The following is a 12,500-nucleotide window of genomic DNA, read 5'->3' as shown; positions in this document are numbered from 1 at the left end:
AGGAAGATTGTTATGATCCATTTGTGACAGCGAACAACAAATATCTATGACCTAGAGGTAACGCGTCCGCGCTGGTTCGAATCACGGCTCAGACGCTGATACTTTCCCCCCCTCCACTAGACCTTGAGTGGTGGTCTGGACGCTAGTCATTCGGATGAGACGATAAACCGAGGTCCCGTGTGCAGCATGCACTTAGCGCACGTAAAAGAACCCACGGCAACAAAAGGGTTGTTCTTGACACACAAAAAAACCAAAACCGAAACAAGACCAAGAAAGAAATGGGTGGCGTTCTCAGTGTAGCGACGCACTCTCCCTGAGGAGAGCAGCCCGAATTTCACACAGAAATCTGTTGTGACAAAATAAGATTAACACAATGCAATTCTAAATAAATAATAAATAAAGGTGTATGGTGACTTGCGTAGATATCTGCTCTATGTCAATTCATGCACAATCGCACATAGATATTTGTGTTTTTTTTGTTTTGTTTTTTTCTTTTTATCACAACAGATTTCTCTGTGTGAAATTCGGGCTGCTCTCCCCAGGGAGAGCGCGTCGCTACACTACAGCACCACCTATTTTTTGTTTGTATTTTTTCCTGCGTGCTGTTTTATTTGTTTTTCCTATCGAAGTGGATTTTCTACAGAATTTTGCCAGGGACAACCCTTTTGTCGCCGTGGGTTCTTTTACGTGCGCTAAGTGCATGCTGCACACAGGACCTCGGTTTTTCGTCTCATCCAAATGACTAGCGTCCAGATCACCACTCAAGGTCTAGTGGTGGAGGGGGAGAAAATACTGGTGACTGTGCCGAGACTCGAACCAGTGTGCTCAGATCCTCTCGGTTCCTGGGCGGACGTGTTACCTCTTGGCCATCACTCCTCTGTGTGCTCCACTTATGTATTCATTCATTTTGTTCAGTTCTTACTGGTGCTCCTAAGAATCTTTTGCACGCTATCAAGTAAACTTTGTTTTTGATATGTCCCAGTCTGTTCGACCCCCATACCTCCGAAGTGCATGATGAATCATTTGAATCTTCATACCAAATATTTCGTGGAAAGTGTTTTCATCCATTTCTTTGTACTTATTAAAGATTAAATGCCCTGTTTAACTACACAACAGCTTTCTCCCCTTTGTAACTCAATGTTCAGTTCCTAACCCAGCACTTAACTTATCTTCCTTGTGAAGTGAAAACCCCAAATCCAAGCAGCAGTATCTGCTAACCACTTCTAGTTCAGAACCATTGCAGAACCAACGTTCGCGTTTGCCAAGAAGCCCCTTTCCTGAATTATACCATCACTTTCGTTTTCTCAATAACAGCGTTTGATTTCATGTTATCACAACAAGACTGCGAAACGTCTGATTAGTGACGGCGCAATAGCCGAGTGGTTAAAGCGTTGGACTGTCAATCTGAGGGTCCCGGGTTCGAATCACGGTGACGGCACCTGGTGGGTAAAGGGTGGAGATTTTTACGATCTCCCAGGTCAACATATGTGCAGACCTGCTAGTGCCTGAACCCCCTTTGTGTGTATATGCAAGCAGAAGATCAAAGACGCACGTTAAAGATCCTGTAATCCATGTCAGCGTTCGGTGGGTTATGGAAACAAGAACATACCCAGCATGCACACCCCCGAAAACGGAGTATGGCTGCCTACATGGCGGGGTAAAAACGGTCATACACGTAAAAGCCCACTCGTGTGCATACGAGTGAACGCAGAAGAAGAAGAAGAAGTCTGATTAGTGCTGTCAACTACCTGGGGCCATATTCAAGAGAACATCGTGCCTGAGGGTAAATGTGCACCTGCGGGTAATCTGCCTGAGGCAAGGCAAACTGCCCAATGGTAAGCAATATCCAGTATTCAAGAACACAAGAGTCTACCCGCGTGTCTACAAACCTGAAGGCAATCTACCCTTACTACCTGCCAAGGGTGACTGTCCACGAAGCAGAGGTAAATATGGCGGATCCTTTTGCAGCATTATTCTTTCTTCTTTTTTTTTTTTTAAAGGGAAAACAGGCGTGTTTTACGGATAGCACCTGTATTGCGAACTCTCTAGACAATGTTCCGAGCTGTGATGCGATGAGAAGTGAAACTGAGAGCATGCCGAGAAGTTGGGATTAAAGAAAAGATGGGTTAGCTGTCTGAGCTGTCTTGAATACGAAGATAACTTATCCTTCAAGGTAAACTGTACCCGCAGGTCCCAACCATGTCAAAGATATCTTGCCTGAAGGCAAAATGAATTTTGTCTTGAATACGGCCCCTGGTGTTGCTGAAAAGCAAAACAACGTCATCAACAATGTGCCTGTGTATACAGAATGATAAAGCGAAAGTAAAACAAAACTGACGCCTGTGCAGTGTTCACACACAACTGGGGTCATGGACACAGACGTGGTGGGTGTGGTCAAAGGCGGTGAGGTGGGGGCACCTGATGACGTACTGAAGAAACCTGCCCCCCTCCTCCCTCACACACACCACGAACTGCGCACAGTGGTGCCTGTCTTTGAAGACAGAGGGCCCTGTCCGGGTGCAGTCTGCAACAGGTGAAAAGACGGCTGGAGCTGTGCTGCGTTTATTGATTGGTTTTATTTTATTTCATTTTATCTTATCTTATTTTATTTTATTTCGTTTTATTCAATTCAATTCAATTCAATTCAAAATACTTTATAATCTGCTTCAACCAAAAACAGAAAATTTTCTTTAGGCTCACTTAAAATAAAATGCCCGTCAGCAAAAAAAAAAAAAAAAAAAAAAAAAAGAAAAGAAAAGAAAAAAAAAGTTTATTTAATTTAGTTTTATCTTATTTCATTCTATTTCATTTCATTGATTTGATTTTATTCTATCGTATTTCATTTCATTTCATTTTTTCTTTTCTTATCTTATATAATTTGATTTTATTTCATTTTATAGGAGAAGGTGGCAGAATGGTCAAGACGCTCATCTGCTAACACAGAGGACCGTGAGGGTGTGGGTTCGAATCTCACTTTAGCCCTTCCTCCCAAGTTTTGACTGGAAAATCAAACTGAGCGTCTAGTCTTTCGGATGGGACGATGAACCGAAGCTCCTCCAGCTTTGTGTGCAGCAGCACGCAGCTGGTAAGTCATCTGCCTGGCGGATGTGGTGTAGCGTATATGGATGTGTTCGAACGCAGTGACGCCGCCTTCTGGAGAAACTGAAAACTCATTTTAATTTAATTTAATTAATTTTTTTTCTTCCTTCAAAGGATGTGCCACACAGGCCGGTTCAACCGTACGGTTGAGAAGGACAGTCTGAACCGATGTCAAAGAGATCGTGCGTCACCCTCACCGTACGTTCGCAGTTTCTGTTTCAGTTTCTCAAAGAGGTGTCACTGCGTTTGGACAATTCCATAAGTGCTTGGCAGATGCTCCAACAGCAGCATAATCCTACGCGCTTTAGTCAAGCTTGGAGTGCATGCATATAATCATGTTTGTGTACCAATTAGAGTGGATTTCTTGTACATAATTTTGCCAGAAGGTAACATTCTCTTTGCCATGTGTTCTTTTTCAGTGCACTAAATGCGCGCTGCACACGAGAACTCGGTTTGTCGTCTTCTCCGAATGACTAGACGCCCAGTCTGATTTTTCCAGTAAAACTTGGGAGAAATGGCGAGAGCAGGATTTGAACACAGAGCCTCATGGACACTGTATTGGCAGATAAACGTCTTAACCCTTTCACCGTCAGTCAATTGAGAGTACAAAATTCCCTTGTGGTATAAACACAGAAAAGACAGTGGCTAAGAATAGCTGGGGATTCCCCGTGCGGTGTATCGAAAATATGGCCTATCCTACCACCGAACATTAAGAGCAGAATGGTCACCTTTCAGTGACATGGGTCCTCTACCACGCCTGTGCATAAATGCGAGCTTGGCGGTGAAAGGGTTAACCAAATATGACAGCTCAGTGAGTGCTTTTCGATCTGCTCATCCCCAAAGCAACAGGTCTACTGTTCCGTGGACAGTTAAGTAGACCGTTACAGCACACAGTTAAGTAATAATGTTATAATGTTTGTCACAATTGTACAGTTTGGTCAGTGTGTCATTAGATATTTATAGATTATTTTGATTTGATTTGGTTTGATACGTTTTACACTAGTGTTCACCCCATCCCTTCAAAAAGTGGCCAGTGGTATTTGTTGGAAATAATTATCCAAATTCCTCTCTCTGTCTGTACACACACACACACACACACACACACACACACACACACACACACACACACACACACACACACACACACACACACACACACACACACACACACACATACACCTTGTCCAATCTCCCCTCCCCCTTTGAAAGCAGAGTATAGCTGCCTACATGGCGGGGTTAAAAACGTTCATATACGTAAAAGCCCAATCGTGTACATACGAGTGAACGTAGAGAGTTGCAGCCCACGAACCCAGAAGAAGCAGCCCCCCCCCCCTTACACACACACACACACACACACACACACACACACACACACACACACACCTTCCACCCCCACCCACCCAACCACTGACCATGATGGGGCAGAGGGGTAAGAGCCGTGGTGGTGGTGGTGGTGGTGGCGACAGGGGGGTGGGTGCCGCGGTTGGGTAGGGGCAGGGGGAGGGGGAGGAGGGGAAGGGTGGCTCCTCCTCCCCCGTCCTCCATGGCGCGCAGGATGGAGTGGATGAGCGGATATGGGCCTTCCCCGCACCGACCTCGAAAGTCGTCCAGCTCCAGGGACCAGACGAAAGCGCCAGCCAGGTGGTAGTGGTTGATCAGAGCTTGTACCTGTCAGGTAGAGTTTGATGATGAGGTATTCTACCTGTCAGGTAGTGTGTGATGATGATGAGGTATTGTACCTGTTAGGTAGTGGGTGGTGAGGTATTCAACCTGTCAGATGAAATGAAATGAAATTATGGTGCTTAGAGCCTCGCCGACCACTAAGGCCATCTCAAGGCTATCGCCACGTTAATAACTACTACAAGGGTAAAAAAACAAACAATTAAAACGAATCACCGCTTCAAACTTTCCACTCAAAGTTTAAAAAAACTTCCATAGTTTAAAACCTTCAAATCTGATTAAAAATGTTCACTTCTTTCAAGAAGTCCATCAGCGTCCACGGAGGGACATCACGAAACAAGGTCTTCAAAGAAACCGCCGTGTAATGTCTGTGTCTAACGTCATGCAGATCCCAACAGTCAAAGACCTGTCAGATAGTGGGTGGTGAGGTATTGTATCTGTCAGGTAGTGTGTGATGATGAGGTATTGTACCTGTCAGATAGTGTGTGATGATGAGGTATTGTACCTGTCAGATAGTGTGTGATGATGATGAGGTATTGTACCTGTCAGGTAGTGTGTGATGATGATGAGGTATTGTACCTGTCAGGTAGTGGGTGATGATGAGGTATTGTATCTGTCAGGTAGTGTGTGATGATGAGGTATTGTACCTGTCAGGTAGTGTGTGATGATGAGGTATTGTATCTGTCAGGTAGTGTGTGATGATGAGGTATTGTACCTGTCAGGTAGTGTGTGATGATGAGGTATTGTACCTGTCAGGTAGTGTGTGATGATGAGGTATTGTACCTGTCAGGTAGTGGGTGATGATGAGGTATTGTATCTGTCAGGTAGTGTGTGATGATGAGGTATTGTACCTGTCAGGTAGTGGGTGATGATGAGGTATTGTACCTGTCAGGTAGTGTGTGATGATGAGGTATTGTACCTGTCAGGTAGTGGTGATGATGAGGTATTGTACCTGTCAGGTAGTGTGTGGTGATGAGGTATTGTACCTGTCAGGTAGTGTTGATGATGAGGTATTGTACCTGTCAGGTAGTGTGTGATGATGATGAGGTATTGTACCTGTCAGGTAGTGTGTGATGATGAGGTATTGTACCTGTCAGGTAGTGTGTGATGATGAGGTATTGTACCTGTCAGGTAGTGGGTGATGATGAGGTATTGTATCTGTCAGGTAGTGTGTGATGATGAGGTATTGTACCTGTCAGGTAGTGGGTGATGATGAGGTATTGTACCTGTCAGGTAGTGTGTGATGATGAGGTATTGTACCTGTCAGGTAGTGTGTGATGATGAGGTATTGTACCTGTCAGGTAGTGTGTGATGATGAGGTATTGTACCTGTCAGGTAGTGGTGATGATGAGGTATTGTACCTGTCAGGTAGTGTGTGATGATGAGGTATGGTACCTGTCAGGTAGTGTGTGATGATGAGGTATTGTACCTGTCAGGTAGTGTGTGATGATGAGGTATTGTACCTGTCAGGTAGTGTGTGATGATGAGGTATTGTACCTGTCAGGTAGTGTGTGATGATGAGGTATTGTACCTATCAGGTAGTGTGTGATGATGAGGCATTGTACCTGTCAGGTAGTGTGTGATGATGAGGTATTGCAGCTGTCAGGTAGTGGTGATGATAATGAGGTATTGTATCTGTCAGGTAGTGTGTGATGATGAGGTATTGTACCTGTCAGGTAGTGTGATGATGGTGAGGTATTGTACCTGTCAGGTAGTGGTGATGATGAGGTATTGTACCTGTCAGGTAGTGTGTGATGATGATGAAGTATTGTACCTGTCAGGTAGTGTGTGATGATGAGGTATTGTACCTGTCAGGTAGTGTGTGATGATGAGGTATTGTACCTGTCAGGTAGTGTGTGATGATGATGAGGTATTGTACCTGTCAGGTAGTGTGTGATGATGATGAGGTATTGTACCTGTCAGGTAGTGTGTGATGATGATGAGGTATTGTACCTGTCAGGTAGTGGTGATGATGAGGTATTGTACCTGTCAGGTAGTGGTGATGATGATGAGGTACTGTACCTGTCAGGTAGTGGTGATGATGATGAGGTATTGTACTTGTCAGGTAGTGTGTGATGATGATGAAGTATTGTACCTGTCAGGTAGTGGGTGATGATGAGGTATTGTACCTGTCAGGTAGTGTGTGATGATGAGGTATTGTACCTGTCAGGTAGTGGTGATGATGATGAGGTATTGTACCTGTCAGGTAGTGTGTGATGATGATGAAGTATTGTACCTGTCAGGTAGTGGGTGATGATGAGGTATTGTACCTGTCAGGTAGTGTGTGATGATGAGGTATTGTACCTGTCAGGTAGTGGTGATGATGATGAGGTATTGTACCTGTCAGGTAGTGGTGATGATGAGGTATTGTACCTGTCAGGTAGTGTGTGATGATGATGAGGTATTGTACCTGTCAGGTAGTGTGTGATGATGAGGTATTATACCTGTCAGGTAGTGTGTGATGAGGTGTTCTACCTGACAGGTAGTGGTGATGATGAGGTATTGTACCTGTCAGGTAGTGTGTGATGATGATGAGGTATTGTACCTGTCAGGTAGTGTGTGATGATGAGGTATTATACCTGTCACTGACAATCCTTACAAACTATGTCAAAATGCGTCAATTAGTTGATAACGTATTACGCCATAGAATATTGTTTTCAGTGATCTGAATGTGTTCTCCTTACAGTGGACACAAACTAACGAAATCATACTCTAGTCCTGTCATGTTTATGATTCTGTATACTTACATGTATTACAAATTGTGAACCATCCTCACCCAACTCTTTTTTCTCTGCACTGACATATATTTACATCTCTCTCTCTCTCTCTCTCTCTCTCTCTCTCTCTCTCTCTCTCTCTCTGTCTCTGTCTTTGTGTCTGTCTGTCTCTGTCTCTCTCTCCTCTCTCCCTCCCTCTCTCTGTCTTTCTCATAATGTGTCTATCTGTCCATATCCTTATTACCCGTCGCTTTATTTGCTATCTTTTATGTCTCTTACATCTGTGTTTTAAAGTTTATCAATATTTTTTTGTGTTAATTTCACTTGAATCATTCATGTGTAGCATTCATGCTAGGGTTTTGTTGTTGTTTTTCCCTTGTGTGTGTGTGTGTGTGTGTGTGTGTGTGTGTGTGTGTGTGTGTGTGTGTGTGTGTGTTCGTTCGTTCGTTCTTTAGTTTAACGTCTTTTCACTGTAAGTGATATTAGACGTGTGTGTGTGTGTGTGTGTGTGTGTGTGTGTGTGTGTGTGTGTGTGTGTGTGTGTGTGTGTGTGTGTGTGTGTGTGTGTGTGTGTGTGTGTGTTCGTTCGTTCGTTCTTTAGTTTAACGTCTTTTCACTGTAAGTGATATTAGACGTGTGTGTGTGTGTGTGTGTGTGTGTGTGTGTGTGTGTGTGTGTGTGTGTGTGTGTGTGTGTGTGTGTGTGTGTGTGTGTGTGTGTGTTACTCGCTTCCGTTTCGTACAGATGTGAGCGATGTTGTGTCTCTCAGTTTGACGCTGTGTTATACTTGTACATTATACATGTATCAAGTATTAAGTATAACAACATTTATAATGCGTACATGTTTGTGTGTCTCTTAGAACAACGTGTAAGTCAACCAAAGTGCTAATGTCTTCACCGTTGGAAAATAAAGATTCATTCATTCCCCCCTCCCCCCCCCCTCTCTCTCTCTCTCTCCCTCTCTTACTTTCATCGAAATGCATTACTGTCAGACTATATTCTCACACCCCCCCCCCCTTAAAAACAAAACAAAACAAAACAAAACAAAACAAAAAACCCCAAACAAACAAAACCAACCAAACAAAACAGACGATAGCACTCACGCAGAGGAGGGCAGGCGTGTCAGAATGACACAGACACCACGCGTGTGAGACAGTGACTGACCTTGACCCTGAGGCTGTAGGGGTCGTCGTACCCCACCCACTGATCGTCACGGAAGGCGTAGGGGACCCTCTGATCAGAGAGCCACACCCGGGTCCACCCGTGCTGCGCCACGTTCTCACATACCTGGTGCAGGTGAGACACACAGCATGGTGCAGGTGAGACACATAGCATGATACTCACTGATACAGACAGACAGACAGACAGACAGAATCACACACTGACACGCACTGAAATATACAGACACACATACAGGCACACAGACACTGACACACTCTGATACACACAGACACACACCAACACTCACTGATACAGACAGAGAGACAGACAGACAGAGTCACGCACTGATACGCACTGAAATACAGAGACACACACAGAGAAACTGACACACTCTGATACACACAGACACATACACAGACACACACCACTGAGCTGAATACTATTGAGCTCGATCACATGCGCACACACACACACACACACACACACACACACACACACACACACACACACACACAGTTACACACTGAGATATACAGACATGCACTGGCACACTGACGCTGACACACACTGATACACACAGACACACTGACACACGCACGTACACACACACACACACACACACACACACACACACACACACACACAGAGTTACACACTGAGATATACAGACATACACTGGCACACAGACGCTGACACACACTGAGACATACAGACACACAGACACAGACACACACACACGCAAGCATGAACACACACACACACACACACACACACACACACACACACACACTAGAATGAGAACAACGGCAACAACCATCATCCACACCATGGTGATTATCATCATCGAAGTTGGCGCTGTCATCAAGATTCTGGAACACCATTTACGGAAGACAACTCGGGATAGAAGACGAATTATTTCATGCGTTGGTTGTTTCCCTTGTATTAGATTCTCTCTCTCTCTCTCTCTCTCTCTCTCTCTCTCTCTCTCTCTCTCTCTCACTTTCTCTGTTCTCTTTTTCTGCGTCTCTGTCTCTCTGTCTACCACACACACACAAACACACCCACACACAGACACACACACACACACACACACACACACACACACACACACACACACACACACACACACACACACACACACACACACACACACACACACACACACACACACACACACACACACACACCCCTCCCCCCAACCCCCCTCCACCTCCCACCCCCCCCCCACACACACACACAGACACAAACACACCGACACACAGACACACAGACACACACACACACACACACACACACACACACAGAGAAGACTGTCATAAACACTCGCACTCTGTTTTTCCTATCGAAGTGGATTTTTCTACAGAATTTTGCCAGGAACAACCCTTTTGTTGCCGTGGGTTCTTTTACGTGCGCTAAATGCATGCTGCACACGGGACCTGGGTTTATCGTCTCATCCGAATGACTAGCGTCAAGACCACCACTCAAGGTCTAGTGGTGGGGAGAAAATATCGGCGGCTGAGCCGTGATTCGAACCAGCGCGCTCAGATTCTCTCGCTTCCTAGGCGGACGCGTTACCTCTTGGCCATCACTCCACTTATATCGTTTCCGTTATCCCCTTTCCACTCCCACCACCCTCTCCCATCACTCCACTTATATCGTTTTCGTTATCCCCTTTCCACTCCTACCACCCTCTCCCATCACTCCACTTATATCGTTTTCGTTATCCCCTTTCCACTCCTACCACCCTCTCCCATCACTCCACTTATATCGTTTTCGTTATCCCCTTTCCACCCCTACCACCCTCTCCCATCACTCCGCTTATATCGTTTTCGTTATCCCCTTTCCACTCCCACCACCCTCTCCCATCACTCCGCTTTTATCGTTTTCGTTATCCTCTTTCCACTCCTACCACCCTCTCCCATCACTCCGCTTTTATCGTTTTCGTTATCCTCTTTCCACTCCTACCACCCTCTCCCATCACTCCGCTTATATCGTTTTCGTTATCCCCTTTCCATTCCCACCACCCTCTCCCATCACTCCGCTTATATCGTTTCCGTTATCCCCTTTCCACTCCTACCACCCTCTCCCATCACTCCGCTTATATCGTTTTCGTTATCCCCTTTCCATTCCCACCACCCTCTCCCATCACTCCGCTTATATCGTTTTCGTTATCCCCTTTCCACTCCCACCACCCTCTCCCATCACTCCACTTATATCGTTTTCGTTATCCTCTTTCCACTCCCACCACCCTCTCCCATCACTCCGCTTATATCGTTTCCGTTATCCCCTTTCCATTCCCACCACCCTCTCCCATCACTCCGCTTATATCGTTTTCGTTATCCCCTTTCCATTCCCACCACCCTCTCCCATCACTCCACTTATATCGTTTTCGTTATCCCCTTTCCATTCCCACCACCCTCTCCCATCACTCCGCTTATATCGTTTTCGTTATCCCCTTTCCACTCCTACCACCCTCTCCCATCACTCCGCTTATATCGTTTTCGTTATCCCCTTTCCATTCCCACCACCCTCTCCCATCACTCCGCTTATATCGTTTTCGTTATCCCCTTTCCACTCCCACCACCCTCTCCCATCACTCCGCTTATATCGTTTTCGTTATCCCCTTTCCACTTCCCACCACCCTCTCCCTTCTTCCCAGTTCTTCTCCTGGTTTGTTGGTGTTGAGTTGTTGTGAAGTGGGTTGCTGAGCCTCCTATGTCGCGTGTTCATCACGTGATGTCAATTAGCGCGCGTGCTCGTCACGTTCTGTCTGCGAGAGTCACGTTTGTTGTTTGTCTTTGTAATTGGGTTTTTTTATGTGTTTTCTTTTATGATATACTACGTGACTGACATGGAGAAATGAATGAATTTGGGTCAGGTCACGTTTTAGAAACTCTCGCGGCGGAATACTAATTTCACACATCTACTACACGCACACGCAAACACATATGCACACGCAAAGAGACGTACACACACGAACACGGACACACACACACACACACACACACATATGTGCACACACCCACGCGTGCGCTCACGCACACACACACACACACACACACACACACACACACACACACACACACACACACACACACACACACACACACACACACACACACACACACACACACACACACACACACACACACACACACACACACACACACACACACACACACACACACACACACACACACACTATAATTTGGTTTCCTTGGCCCCACTTAGATTGTTTCATATAAAAACTGAAACCAATCCATTCTACAACCCCAACCCCACACCCCCCCTTCTTCTCCTCCTCCCCCTTCTCCTCCTCCTCCTCCCCCTTCTTCTCCTCCTTCTCCTCCCCTTCTTCTCCCCCTTCTCCTCGTTTTTCTCTTCCTCCTCCTCACCCTTCTTCTCCTCCTCCTCTTCCACCTCCCCCTTCTCCTCCTCCCCCTTCTCCTCCTCCTCCTACACCTCCACCATCTTCTCCCTCTCCTCCTTCTCTCCCTCCTCCCCCTTCTCCCCATCCTCCCACTCCCCCTCCTCCTCCCCCTCCCCCTCCTCCTCGCCCTCCTCATTCTCTTTCCCAGTTGAGACCCCTCTCTTAGCTCCCCCTCCCCCTCCCCCAATCCCGAACCCCCCACCAACATCCCCTGAAGCAGCTGACCTCATAGTAAGCCATGACGCCGTACTCCTGCGTGTACCTGGCCCCTCTCCCTCCGCCCAGAGCCGGCGCCAGGACGCCGTTCACCCTGGGGTCCTTCTCCTTCTCCTCCTCCCCCTTCTCCTCCTCCCCCTTCTCCTCCTCCCCTTCTTCTCCTCCCCCTTCTTCTTCTCCTCCTCCTCCTTCTTCTC

The 12,500-nt window shown here is 46.2% G+C and overlaps 2 protein-coding genes across 2 annotated transcripts in view; both read right to left on the bottom strand.

Moving 5' to 3' along the window:
* The window catches only part of LOC143291244 (chitinase domain-containing protein 1-like), a 212,568-nt gene that overhangs the window by 4,629 nt on the left and 195,439 nt on the right, over positions 1-12,500 (bottom strand). The window lies entirely within an intron of this gene.
* LOC143291014 (putative chitinase 10) overlaps positions 1-12,500 on the bottom strand; it is an 81,993-nt gene that overhangs the window by 32,709 nt on the left and 36,784 nt on the right. Inside the window, exons 12-13 of the mRNA XM_076600601.1 lie at positions 8,661-8,783; positions 4,615-4,767 (exon numbers count right to left, since the gene is read on the bottom strand). Of these exons, the coding sequence (XP_076456716.1) occupies positions 4,615-4,767; positions 8,661-8,783 (276 nt within the window). The remainder of the gene's footprint in view (positions 1-4,614; positions 4,768-8,660; positions 8,784-12,500) is intronic.

This window comes from Babylonia areolata, chromosome 16 (assembly GCF_041734735.1).
Source record: "Babylonia areolata isolate BAREFJ2019XMU chromosome 16, ASM4173473v1, whole genome shotgun sequence".
Taxonomy (NCBI): domain Eukaryota; kingdom Metazoa; phylum Mollusca; class Gastropoda; order Neogastropoda; family Buccinidae; genus Babylonia; species Babylonia areolata.
This window is presented reverse-complemented; position numbering and strand designations above follow the sequence as displayed.